The sequence below is a fragment of the Hyperolius riggenbachi genome, chromosome 6 (assembly GCF_040937935.1).
Source record: "Hyperolius riggenbachi isolate aHypRig1 chromosome 6, aHypRig1.pri, whole genome shotgun sequence".
Taxonomy (NCBI): Eukaryota; Metazoa; Chordata; class Amphibia; order Anura; family Hyperoliidae; genus Hyperolius; species Hyperolius riggenbachi.
This window is the reverse complement of record NC_090651.1, coordinates 126,635,764-126,650,086: the sequence shown is the minus strand read 5'-3', so window position 1 is coordinate 126,650,086 and position 14,323 is coordinate 126,635,764. Positions and strand designations below refer to the sequence as shown.

The 14,323-nt window shown below is 41.8% G+C and overlaps 2 protein-coding genes across 7 annotated transcripts in view; one reads left to right on the top strand and one right to left on the bottom strand.

Annotated features, from left to right (window-relative positions):
- The window catches only part of LOC137521086 (calcium-activated chloride channel regulator 4A-like), a 153,527-nt gene that overhangs the window by 10,200 nt on the left and 129,004 nt on the right, over positions 1–14,323 (top strand). For both annotated transcript variants that reach the window (XM_068239867.1, XM_068239866.1), the window contains one exon: positions 10,759–10,893. In XM_068239867.1, the coding sequence (XP_068095968.1) occupies positions 10,759–10,893 (135 nt within the window). The remainder of the gene's footprint in view (positions 1–10,758; positions 10,894–14,323) is intronic.
- LOC137521088 (leukocyte tyrosine kinase receptor-like) overlaps positions 3,989–14,323 on the bottom strand; it is a 176,198-nt gene continuing 165,863 nt past the window's right edge. For 4 of the 5 annotated variants that reach the window (XR_011022029.1, XR_011022030.1, XR_011022031.1 and 1 more), the window contains 2 exons: positions 5,333–5,426; positions 3,989–4,099 (listed from right to left, as the gene is read on the bottom strand). The gene's annotated coding sequence lies outside the window, so the exon portion shown is untranslated. The remainder of the gene's footprint in view (positions 4,100–5,332; positions 5,427–14,323) is intronic. The other variant, XR_011022027.1, reaches the window with a different exon arrangement.

The window sequence follows — 14,323 nt, the reverse complement described above, 5'->3', positions numbered from 1 at the left end:
AGGAAGTTTGAGCTCTCTGATCTTTCCTGCAATATTGTTTCAGCATATAAATCAGTCTTTTTCATTGGGATTTTCTTCTTGAGATGCACATGGGACCAGTAAATAGGGATAAGCGAGCAAGACTTTTCTACTCGAACCTGCCGTACATTGGGCCTTTCTCATTGTCCACAGATTTCTGCAATAATGGAACATATGTTAAAATAGGCCTAGCTAATACAGTACTATACCACACCCTATATACATACCATGAACTCTGTATTAAATATTAAAATGCAGTAAATGAAAGTATATTAACTTTGGGAAGCCATGGAACCCAGTCTTTCAGCACAGCAGAGCAGAAACAGCCAAACAGCCTAAGAAGTTGGCCTTCACCATTTCTGAGTACTGTTGGAGATTCTTGCGTGTTGGTTGAGAGTCTGCTGGATAGTTGAGTTCTAGATAACTCTACTGTACTTTTATGTAGTATGAGAGCTTACCAACACAGTCTGTTCATAGTATTCACAATTTTGTTGGCCCTCACAATACATGCAGATGCTAAAATTGGTCAATGATTGGCCAATCAAATTCACTATTTAGGAACAAATTTAAGGAAATATGGTATGAGAAATAATTAACACCACACAACTTTAACCCTAAAATCACACCCAAAAATAAATATTGATAAAAGGCTTTCTAAAATCTGCATAATCCAGTGTGCGCTTACAATAGCAGATCCAGTGCAAATAACAGCCACACCTAAAGGAGAGAGCGATAGAGGCTGCCGTATTTATTTCATTTTAAACAATACCAGTTACCTGGCTTTCCTGCTGATTTTCTGCTTCTAATACTGTTAGCCAGAGACCCTGAACAAGTATGCAGATCAGGTTCTCTGACTGAAAGTGGATCCGGGATAAACTTTTACTCATTACATAATTGTGTTCCTTTCATATAGTTTATAGAGAATTCCTCAAGCCAAATACTTTGTTGTTTTTGTTTTCATACTGTAATTCCCTATAAACTAAACAAGCCTCGCCCCCAGCTCCTCCAGAGAGCCTTGGCATTTTCAGACAGTAACAAGGGCTTATGGGAGCTCAGTCTGGGCAGGAGGAGGGGGAGGTGTTACTAGCCAGAGATTTCAGAGGCAGAGGGGGGGAGGAGGAGAGGGGATTGAGCTGAGGGCTGGAGATGCTATCAGCTTGCCTGTGTGTAATGTTTACAAACAACATGGCTGCTGTCATTGTATCACAGGAAGAAATAATCATATTCTGTTGAAGCTGTTTGCAGCTAGATTTGCTGTGTAAACTATCTAAACTTTATATAAGATATATAGACAAGTTACTTGTTATAGTTTTTCATCTCGGATCCGCTTGAAGTCTGGCTGGATTAGCCACATACTTGTTTCAGGCGTGTGATTCAGACACTACTACAGTGAAAGTGATCATCAGGACTGCCAGGCAACTGGTATTGTTTAAAAGGAAATAAATATGGCAGCCTCCATATACCTCTCAGTTAACCCCTTTCAAGAGAAACCGTAACCAAGGATTAAACATCATCCCAGTCAGTAGCTGATACCCCCTTTCCCATGAGAAATCTTTTCCTTTTCTCAAACTTAATCATCAGGTGGGGTCTGTATGGCTGATATTTATTTAATTTATTTATATAGCGCAGCGCTGTACAGGGTATATTGTCTTGTCACTAACTGTTCCTTTAGAGGGGCTCACAATCTAGTCCCTACCATAATCATATGTCTATCCTGAGAATCTCTTGTTTACGTCAATAGAGAAGGCTCATCTTGCATCTCAGGCTGCGAAACTTCCTGTACCGTATGTGTGGGTACTCTTTGAGCGGCTAGTTCATCTCTTACGGCTTGTTTGATGATTGCAAGAAAATCTTCCATTCTCGGTATCTTGGTAGCAACAGGCTGCTGACTGGCACCCTCAGTTTGATTATGATCTTCGTGAACTTGTACCACGGGTGAACGTGACCTATATGACTGATGACGAGGCGACTTCCTGCGATCATCTTGGTAATAATTCGAACTTCTTTCTTTATCTCGACTTGTCAAAGATCTTCTTTGTCTTGCGGATCTTGACCGACTTCTCGGTCGTGATCTTTCATGCCTGTCAGATCTGAAGGAACATAAGCGTATTAGTACGCTTCATAGGTAAATTATACCCTCCTTTTTTTTTTTTTTTTACTGGCGCATACCTGTATGAGGTAGACTGACCGCTTTTAGATTTCCCCATAGAAATAACTGGCACAGTGCACACTCCTAAAGTAAAGAAGATAGGAAAAGATACAGAAAATTGATTAGGTAACCTAAACTATTACATAGAGACAAGGAGTGGAGAACGAATAGAACTTACTTAATAATCGGGTAAGTAAATATGCCGCAGCCCAGCTCTCACTCTCGCTTCTGCAGAATGACCAGAGCCAAACACGCTCTGTCAGCTGGGTTTAAATAGCCCCTGCGGCCAATCCCAGGCAAGAACGTCACTTGCCCACTTCCAAGATGGCCGCCGCTGAATCCGCCCACACCTGCGCGACCAATCCAGCGGCGAGAAGGACGATGACACACTTCCGGTTCAGGGAAGAAGACGGAAGTGCGATAGCGGCGTTCACGGAGAACGCCAGCAAGCGAACTTAACCCGAGGCACTAAACCGAGGGAAACAGAACTCAACACGCACCCCCACAGCGCAAGGTAATACATTTAAAATACCGGCAGAAAGATAAAAGACAGTAAATATCCGGACTACAGTGTGCACAGTGCGGGGGATCATAGGTTACATACTGCAACCACAACTATTTAGTTGAAAAATGCAATACCCACCGGTCACATGGGTTCCCCAGAGCAACTCCTTTTGATGTTCTATCTGGGGACTTCACAAAGGAAAAGGGATAAAACCTGCGCGGACAATCAGCACCAAATTAAAACTCTCACCTATAGAAAAAATATTCATGATAGATACGGGGAAGAGAGGACAGAAAAAAGAATAGCATCTGTCTGCATGCAAAAAACTTATATAGATTTGGGGTCCTATCAGGGTCAGAGGGGGCGGAGCCAACCCAATTGTATGCTGCCATGGATGCACCAGGAAAGGAAAATTACCTGTAGGTAAGTATACAATTTTCTGTTATATATCATGTAGTGCATGTATCATAGTCTAGAGCCAATTTATGGGGAAGCCAATTAACTTATCTGTATGTTTTTGGGATGTGGAAGGAAACTGGAGTGCCCAGAGGAAACCCACGCAGACACGGGGAGAAAATACAAACTCCTTGCAAACAATGACCTGGCTGGGATTCAAACCAGGGACCCAGTGCTGCAAGGCAAGAGAGCTAACCCCTACACCACCGTGCTGCCCTGATATTGTGGTGAAACCCCTCCCACAGAGTGATGTCAGAATCAGGGTCCTGGCATTACACTTGGGAGCCTTGTTGCATTGTGGGAAATAACAGTTGTTTCCAACTGCCAAAAATGCATCATCTCTTTCCACAGACATCACCTGCCAGCAGTAAAGATGTCCCAGTGTGATACATTTCAGAATTTAAATCAGGGAGAGGAAATATTTTACAAGGGGCAAACATTGACTAAATCATTTATAAATAATTATTGCATTTTTTTCATTTTCAAACTCTTTAAGTTTGGCTGCTATTCGCACTGCATCTGCCATTGTAGGCTCACAATGGATTATATAGATTTTGGAAATCCCTTTATCAATATTTATTTGAAGCTGTGATTTTGGGGATGTGCATTATTCATTGTTTTCTATTCCATATTGTCTTAAATTTGTAACTAAATTGTATATTTTTTATTTTGAGATTTTTTTTGCTTTGGTTTATTTTATGTTTCTTTTACAGGTTTCTATTGTGTTTTTTCAGGTTTTTTGTGTGTAGCTTTTGATTATTACATTTTGCAAACTGTCTTTTTTTTTGTTACTGTGTTTAAAAAAACATCCCATCGTACCCCACAAAAACAATCACAAGGATACTGATCACCCCTTCTTAATCATCTTCAGTGCATTCTGTGTCAGTGTAGATTTTTAACCTCCCTGGCGTTCAGTTTCTGCTGAATTTCTGTGCAGCAAGTGATCCAATTAATTTTCATGACCATTTTTCCTGTAACGTACCAAAATGTGTCAAGCAAGGGTCTAGTATACATTTTGAGTATTGAAACGCAAAATCAAATCAAAACTAAATTTCAAAATTACTCCCCAAAATCTCTAATTATTTACACTTCCAAGTTGCAGCTGCTTAACCTGCACTAGGGATCAGCTTGCCAATAGTGAGTATAGAGTACAGGCCGACTCAAATATAAGACCCCCTCATGTCTCCCCCATGAGTGTGATGCAGAGTGCGCATTGGAAGCTAAGCTTTAGGTCTCAACCAGGGCAGTTTCTAGGCTAAATTACTCTCAGGGTGGGGGTGTAAAAATTGCCCCCCCCCCCCTCTCCGGTGGGCTCAAGAACATTATTTGTGATGTGGTATGTAGCCCCAGTATAGGTAGCAAGGTATAGGGGCCTCCAATATAGGTTTCCAAGTATATGTGCCCTCTGTATAGGTAGCTTGGTATAGGTGCACCCAGTAAAGGTAGCCAGGTATAGGTGCCCCCAGTATAAGAAGCCAAGTATAGGTGCCTCCAGTATAGGAATCCAAGTATAGATGCCCCCAGTATAAGTATCCAGGTATAGATGCCCCCAGTATAGGTATCCAGGTATAGGTGTCTGGAAAATCTTTGCAAACATTTTGGCAAGGTGGAATATTATTTTCTATTTTTGGGGGGTTTTGATTATTCCAATTTTTCACTGGTATATTTGTTATTTGAAGTTTTCACAGTTATACACTTTGAGCTGTTACATTATATATGTGACTTTGATATCTGACAGGCACATGGACAATACTGTTGTATGAGCCAAGTGCCAAGCAGCTGGACTTTGCTCAAACTAACAACGCATAAATTTGGGAAGATCATACATATAAAGTTTTATAAACCTGCAATGCTCAAGTGTACTCAAGCAATAAACAAAAGACATGAGATATTGATCTCCGTCATCACTAATTCCTGTAACCCCGAAAGACCTTTTCATTTTCATGTCTCCTTTTTTATTAGTATCAGCAGCATTTTTGTGTGTGCCAACATGAGCTGTACTTTGCATTTAATTCTGCATCATGCACACATTCCATATGTTTTTTTCAACCAAAATGTTCCACAGTTCTGGTTAACAGTCCACTGTGAGCATTGTAATCATTTAGTATATAATTCTTAGTATCACTTAATGCAGGTTTAAACTCTATATATGATGAATTAAAAATAATGCATGGTTTGTTATCCTCACAATAAATGTACTGTACCTGTAACACCTTTTCCTCTGTCTGAAGACTGGCACCATGGTAAATACTTTTTTTTATAATCATAATGGGTAAGTGGTCCAAAATCACAATCACACTAAAATTAATTAAAATTGTTATCACACCAAAATCGCAATTGCGCCAAAATCATATTAAAATCTAAATCGATGAAAAATCTACTTCCTTCTTAGGCTGAGTTCCCACTTGTGCAGAAAACGTACCTGTTTGGTACATTTTCTGCACCTCTGCTAAACGCAGGAAGCAGAACCTATTGATAAAAAATATAATCCACAAAAAATGATCACGACAAACAGAGCATAAAGTGTGAACCTGACGCATTTTTCTAGAATGGAATGCAAAATGCCAGATACACGGACGCATTTAAAGCCTACGAGAATGGACAGTGTCCAATCTCACTAGGCTGTTCGTCGAGTCCACTCCGCCTACTTCGATCACCGTATTAGATCGCCATCACGAAAATACTCACGCATCCCCGACTCCTCCTCTCGATCCAGGTAAAAATCCTCAGCAACATGGAGGATTTTCATTCATTCATGGTGGACCAATGAAAATTCTCCCTGTTGCTAGGGAGAATTAGTCTATTGTAGTTCACTGAGTAGCCCCATGCCTCTGGTCTGTGAGCTTCAGGGCTGGATGTGGATGGAATGGACCAATGGACAGAACGGATGCAAAATAGATGGTGCGTAAGTGTAATGGAGCACAGCTCATCCACTTACTGCACCATTTTGCATCTACTCCAAGTGGAGACTGAGCCCAGGGCTGGATTTTCCATAAGGCACGTGTCTACAGGTGCCTTATGTGGGAGAGGCGGCCCCCCTCCTCAGATCATTGACCTCAGGAGCATAGATTCTAATCCCTAGCTCACATCACTAACCTCAGGCACTTAAACCCTAATCCGTGTCTCATGTCACTAGGGATGAGATGAGACAGTGAGTGTTATGCTGGGTACACACCATGCGTTTTTCCACTCGATCCGCGGGTCGTTCGGGATAGATTCGACTATTTCCGTCATGCTCGATTTGGGCTTTGATCGTTCCTGCCGCCGATTTGCATGTCAAAGCCTGAATCGAGCATGTCGGAAATAGTCGAATCGATCCCGATCGACCCGCGGATCAAGCGGAAAAATGCATGGTGTGTACCCAGCATAAGATTCTAAGGGCAGTTAGTAACATAAGGAAGTGATTAGATTTCAGAATACTTTTACTTGGAGGTGTAGCCTGCGTTCAGCGCACTGTAGTAGCAATAGCCATAGCAGCTGCTATGGAGCCCTGGAGCATTGGGGGGGGGGGGGGGGGGCAGTGGGTACCTAATGTATTCACCATAAACTTTCTTTGTGTTTCTCCACTCTCTGAATTTGTCACATGGCCCATGAACTATGTGCAGTTTTGATTGCATTATCATGTAAATTTGTCCAATTAACTCATATCCATAGGGTAGGGGCAGGTGGCATTGCTTAAGAGTGCCTCCATCTGAGGGCCCCATGAAAGTTTTGCTATGGGGCCCTATGATCTCTAGCTACGTCGGTTTAGCGGCGGAGTTTAGGGCATGAGAATGTCTGTGTCTACGGGCCTCTGAGTTGTAAATCCGGCCCTGACTGAGCCTAATACTTTTTTGGGTATGTACATTGCTTCTAAAAAAATATATTATTTATTGAGTTTCATCCCACTTTAAGATGCTGGATTTATACTGTCCAGAATGAACTCATAATCTTTTTTTGCTAAAAGTGTCTGGTAGCTTGTAACAGTTCATATGTTTCTGCCTCTCCATGTATTGCTCCATGGAGGGAGGTGAAGCATAAGGTTCCCCACAGCACCTGCAGATAAAGCAATAAGCTGCCTGTGCGGACACCGGACTGACAGGCAAAACACTTTTGAACAATTGTTTTGTTGGCACAATTGTAATGTTTTTGTGCACTTTAAGAAAAACTTGAGCTGATAGTTGAGTAGGCGTATTATCTGAAACCTGCAGGGCTGGATATCTGTAAAGTCCACGAAGGCCCAGGCCTGCCCTGGAGTAGTTGCTGGACATAGAAGAGGGGATGCTGCACATGGAAGTGGAGGCTGCAAATGTGAAGCAACACATGAAAGAAGAGAGTTACTACCTAATGAGATGTACATGAAAGAGAGGGGATGCTGTACATTGATGATGCACACAGAAAAGGGAACTGCACATGCGACGGGGAGTCGGGGACTGCTGCATTTGGAAGGGGAGTAAAAGGAGGTTAGCCTAGGGGCCTAAAAATTATAATTCCATCCTTGAGCCTTTAAGGCCCATTTCCACTACTGCGGAAATCGGTCCGAATATCCCCGCAACCAAATAGAGCAGGGAAACTCTGCCATTGGGGATAATGCTGCCACCGTCCAAATCGCTTGCCCTAGCGATTTGGCTGACATTGCAGCATTTTTCCATGCAGGCAGAAGCAAATCTCATAGCCATGCATGGCACGGCTTCTGGGATTCATCTGCATACCCGCAGACCAGGAAGACAGTGCCGCCGTACGTCTCGCAGCCGTGTGCAGTGGCTAGTGGAAACAGGCCCTCAGAAGCTGATTCATCAAGATGTGCAAATAATGCTGTTGAAAAAGAGGAGTGAATTAAAAAGTCAGTGATAAATAAAATAGAACACTGTTGCAGGCAAGTATAGGACCAGAGCCGGTTCTCTCATGAAGCAAGTTGAAACATTTGCATCAGGCGCAGAGATTTCAAGGGCAGCATTTTTGTACTGTGTTTACCTTCCTGAGGAGGAATGGAGTGGCTGAGGGTGAGCAATTTGTTTGTCACAGACTCACAGCCTGCCGGTGTGCTATTGTCCAGAATGTCATGTGAGAACATTACGGCTACTTTCACGGTAGGATGTTGCGTTTCATGCGACGTTAAGGTCGCACAACGCAGCTGTAACGCTAAGCATATACACGTTCACAGTGAGACGTTAAAGTCGGACGTTAGAAAATGTATTTACTATGGAACGAAAATGGCGCATGCGGAACATTTTTAAAAAGAAAAAAAAATATTACTGAGCATGTGCAACACAAGTAACGCAGAATATTGATTGCTAAACGCACAGCATGCAGCACTTTCTACTAACGCTACACGTTACACACTAACGCAACATGTGCACTGTGAATGTCGCACAGACTTTCCATTGCTGTGCGTTACTCTGCATTAAAATATTTTACAACGTGTGACTTTAATCCCAGTAAAATCCCAGTAAAATCGCAATCGCGTTAAAATCGTGCGATTTTACCACAATTTTTCTGCGATTTTAATGGAAGTCAAAGGGATCGTTTTAAAAAGCTCTCAGAGAGCTCTGGAAGCCAAAAAGCGCTTTGAAAAGGCTCAGAAAAGTGCTTATATTAAACAACATATCATGTGGCCAAAAACTCATATGCACCAAACACCCATAAACCAGCATCCACACTGAGATGTAAAGTAAACAATTGTATCTATCCTCCTACTCTTTAAAAATGACTTCTTGAGATATCCAACAATTTAATTTTATGTTTAAACATTTACATTTACATTTTACATTTATAAGTAGATGTAATGTTTTATTGTCTCTACTCAATGGCAGTCTCTCAAGAGTCCCAGAGCTAAAATCTATGAACGATTAACCTTTTTTCTATCTATTTCCTGCTCTCAAAAGTTGTTCTCTGCCAGGAAACGTTTTATGGCTGTAACTCCTTATTAGTGGGTTATGCTATAATCTGACAGGGAACAGACAAAAGAGAAGCTGCCACATGCATGCCTGAAGGTTAACCCTTTCTGGTAGTAAAAGAAAAAAAAAAGAACACAACCTAGTTATTAATACGTTTAACACTGTACATACACATGTTTATCTCATCAAGTCACCTTGGGTACACTTTAAAAAAGGGAGAAAATGCCTGGGGTTTATATAGCTCTATGCCACAAAGAGTAATACTGTACTGTTCCTTCTAAGTGACCTGAACTTAATATATGACCATCCATCTCAAGGCACAGAAAATCATGGTCACACACTTTGTACATGCTCAGTGTCAGTAATCTGCCATAAAGGTCAGGAGGATACACCATCGAAATGCCTCTTTAACATACTGTACAGTAAACCTGTTTGTGCTGCTACAAGTGTTTGCACTCACTGTGAAGCAATCTCACACAGGGCTGCAAAAGCTTCTGTGCATCTCCTGTGTCCATGTTACTGGAGATGGGGCTGTCCCTTACTACTCACTCCAATCACAGTGGAGGTTCACTCTTTCTAATTGTCCCTGACCAATGCTCAACTAACATTGTTCTCACCATCTGCACTGAATCTCAGCAACAGGGGGCTAGGTGCAGGCTTCAGCTATTCCGATGAAAAAAAAAAAAAAACACCATATGCAGGTGGCTAAAAAAATCTGACTAAATCTGAAATCTGACTAAAGGTGGCCACACACCATAAAATTTTTTAAATATCTGTTCAATTTAAGAATTGCAATACATTTTTCTAACTGATTGTAACATTTCAAAAATATGACCAATGTACCACACACATATGTTCAATTTCTTCCCCAATTATGATAAAAATGATTGGAAAGTGACAAAATTGCTATTGTCAATCTAACACACACCATACAATCTTTAGAAAGATTGAAGAAAAATATCTAGCATTCCGGATCGATAAAAATCGAAGAAAACGGGAAATCCGATTGGATTTTTCAGTCGAATGAGAAAAAAGCTTTCGATTTTTTCGGGCGATCCGATCGTTTTTATCGAATTGCCGTAAAATCGGATCATTTTATTGTATCGTGTGTGGCCACCTTAAGGCTCCCTGCACACTGCAAATCTATTTTGTGATTCCGATTTGCAATTCCGATTTTTCCTGAATGCAATCAACAGAAAAACGGAGGAAAAAACGCAGCATGCAGTAATGATTAAAAATCGGAATCGGATGTAAAAACTGATTAAAAATTGGAATCGCATGCAGTGTGCAGGAAGCCTTAATCTGAAAAGGCTACCTCTGATGAGGTAGCCTTTTCAGACATCACACCGGCTATACTGTAGTGTGCCAGCTTCAGCTATGTCACTGTTAAGCTACTAGAATAAAGCCAACAGCTACGTCCTAAACCATTTATGCCAAAATTACCTGCAGAGTGTCTTGTTAGCTATGGCTAATAGGATCTCATTTTTTCATGTTAAAATTTACTGAAAATCTACATGCACTCATGTGTGTCTACCAGTCTTCCTGGATGCTGTTCATTGCCCTGGACTCATACAATGGAGCACTGAACTCCATGCATTGAGCAGATGTGAAGCACCAATGGACATTACATAATAATAAACATTTTTTTTATGTGAAAAAAAGCATGATGTGGATGATGTGTATTTCTTGAAGTGTAGCTGTTTTTCGTTACAGTTGATTCTTTTCACTTTAAGCTCCTTTGTCTTTTACATTAGGGTATGATAAATGAAGCTTCAGGATATTTATTTAAGGCTACAAAGCAGAGACTGCATATCAAAAGTGTGAAGATTTTACTTCCATATTCTTGGTCTGGTAACTATGCAAAGCCCAAGTCAGAGACATATGACAAGGTAAGGAACAAAAACAATGTGTAACTGGCTGAAAGAAGATAACCAACCTGCCAAACATTGCCTTAGAACATGGCTTAAAGAAAATCTGTAATGAAAAAACCTCCCCTGGGGGGTACTCACCTCGGGTGGGAGAAGCCTCAGGACCCTAATGAAGCTTCCCCCGTCCTCCTTGGTCCCACGATGGCGGCGAAAATCCTCCCGGAGCGGCGGCGATGTAAATATTTACCTCCGTGGCTCCAGCGCAGTATCCGCTCTTCCCACGGAGATAGGCGGAAATAGCCGATCTCCGTCGGGCCGCTCTACTGCGCAGGCGTAAGACTCCTGGGCCTGCGCAGTAGAGCAGACAAGACGGAGATCGGCTATTTCGGCCTATCTCCATCAGAAGAGCCGAAACAGCGCTCCCGCTGGATCCTGGAAAGGTAAACATTGAACAGGCTGTCGGATCTGTCAGCCAGCTTTGAAGGGCTGCAGCGAGACCCCCGTGGGACAGAGGAGGACGGGGGAAGCCTCATTAGGATCCTGAGGCTTCCCCCTCCCGAGGTGAGTACCCCCAGGGAACGTTTTTCTTGTTACAGTGTCTCTTTAAAGCGGATCCAAGATGAAAAAGTAACTTTAACAAATAACTTATCTATATATCTTATCTAAAGTTTAAATAGTTTACACAGCAAATGTAGCTGCAAACAGCTTTAACAGTTTATGATTATTTATTGCTGTGATACAATGAGGCGACCATGTTCTGTTTGTCACATTGTCACAGGCCTGAGGGCTGGAGATGCTATCAGCTTGCCTGTGTGTAAATTCATTCCTCTCTCCTCCTCCCCTCTGCCTCTGAAATCACTGGCTAGTAACCGCCTCCTTCTCCTGCCCAGACTGAGCTCCCATAAGCCCCTGCTACCTGGGACTGAGTGCCAAGGCTCTCTGAAAAGCTGTGGGCAAGGCTTGTTTAGTTTATAGGGAATTAGAATATTAAAACAAAACAAAAAAAGTATTTGGCTTGAGGAATGCCCTATAAACTATATGAAAGGAACACAATTATGCAATGTGTAAAAGTTTATCTCGGATCCACTTTAAAGAGACCACTAGTAAAGTAGTAAATTATAGATGGCTCAGGTAGTAGGGAAAGGTACGTATGATCTGTGAGACCTTTCTTCCCATTATCTAGTATTGTGGTGGTATCCCCTACACTAATCAATACTGCCAGCCAGAGCTGATCAACACCAACACCTTCCCCCAAGCAAGCATTTTTATACATAGTTGAGAAGAGGAGATTATCGATTAGGTGGGAGGTTGTTTCAGAAACTCAAACACACTTATGACTTAATTACATTGGGTCTGGGAGTTTAGTGAGTCCTTGTGGAAAATGGTTTATTACAGTGGTGTATGTAAAGAACATCCTGAGCAGCATCCACTGTACCTACTGCCACCGTCTTGACATACATACATGACAGACAAGCATTAGCAGTGGTGGAGTCCAATGTATTGTTACCTTAGACTGGTTATAACACATAGGAAAATGTTATTGATTCCATGCTGGTGGAAAGGAATTTTTAACATCTATTAGGTTTGATATACTGTATCTTCATTATGACCCATATTTTATTAATGGTGGTGCCTTAAAGCAAACCTGAACTGACAATTAAATGTCAAAATAAACATGCACAGGTCCTACTTACCTCTCGTGTAGTCTGCTTCTCAATCTCTTTCTCCTCTCCCGCAATCCTGTTTGTCCTCTGTGATCAATGGAATTCTCTGTCCTCCATTTTTAAAAAGGCAAGTACCCCATAACTTCCTGGTCAGCACACTGTTAGCCTATAATATCGCCCATGTGAGCTATAGGGAAACATGGACATTACCTTGCTCATCAGTTGTCCTTTCAGTTACAACTGACAGCAAGTGATATATTTCAGTTTTGAAAAAATGTGGTCAGAACTGGAAGGAATCATTGTAAGATGACAATGGAGAGCTTCTGAGAGGAACTGAAGGCGAGGTAAGCATGTAATATTCATTTGCAGGTACATCATGGGCTTGATTCACAAAGCGGTGCTAACCTACTTAGCACGTCTAAAGTCTTTAGACGCGCTAACCAGGGTGCTAAGTAGGTTAGCACCGGATTTCTCAATCAGATCGCGCGCTAACTTTGCGCGCGTAAAGTCTTACGCGCGCAAAGTTTTACGCGCGCTAAGTCCCATAGGCTTTAATGTGCACTTCGCGCGGTGTGCCCTACGCTCTGTGCAGTACGCGCGTAAAGTTTTACGCGCATAAAGTTTTGCGCGCATAAAGTTTTATGCGCGAAAAGCTTGTTTAGACGTGCTAAGGGGTTTTTCACAGGCGTGCTAACAGTTAGCACCGCTTTATGAATCAAGCCCCATGTGTTTATTTTGAATCATTTTACTCGGGTCAGGATCTCTTTAAGGCTTGACATTATGAAGCCATTTTTTATATCTATTTTTTTACCGGAAGTCATATATATTTTTATAAAGTATTTAATTTATTGATTTATAATTTCTTGGGTGCAAGCACTTACAGGTCCTACAGTATTTTACTGACATGTTGATGTACCTGAGTGACCATGCTACAGTGATGCAGGCTACTACCCATTAAGAATAACTTGAATTTGAATTAATGTATATACTACCGCTATACTTCTCTGCTTGTATTTGCTAGAGTGTTTGTAAATGTATGTTTTTTTATGCCCGTGTCCTGGACTGGATTTTAAATGCAGAGTTTGAGTTCACAATGTGAACAATGTTTTATTCTATTATTCTGTTCTGTAGCTGAAATCAGTGGCGGCTCCAGATTCAGATTTTTGGGGGGGCTCAAAGGAGGCACATGGGCTGGCAGGCGGGGCTCATGGGGGGAATTTGCGCCATGCATAGCGCGCTGCGGCGCACAAATGGGTGTGGTCATTACATCATTTGGGTGAGGCTAACTATAATGTAGTTGTACCAGCTAATGTAGTTACATAAAAAAAATATGAAGTAAATGCACATAATGACAGACAGTGTTTTCCCAGTAAATGCACGTGATGACAGGCAGCATTTCCCCAGTAATTGCATGTAATGAGAGACAGCCTTTCACCAGTAAATGCACAGAATGAGAGACAGCCTTTCACCAGTAAATGCACGTAATGACAGACAGTCTTTCACCAGTAAATGCACAGAATGAGAGACATCGTTTCCCCAGTAAATGCACAGAATGAGAGACAGCCTTTCACCGGTAAATGCACGTAATGAGAGACATTGTTTCACCAGTTAATGCACATAAGAGACAGCTTTTCACCAGTAAATGCATGTAATGAGAGACAGCCTTTCACCAGTAAATGCACGTAATGAGAGACAGAGTTTCACCAGTAAATGCAGACAAGAGACAGCTTTTCACCAGTAAATGCACATAAGAGACAGCTTTTCCCCAGTAAATGCACGTAATGACG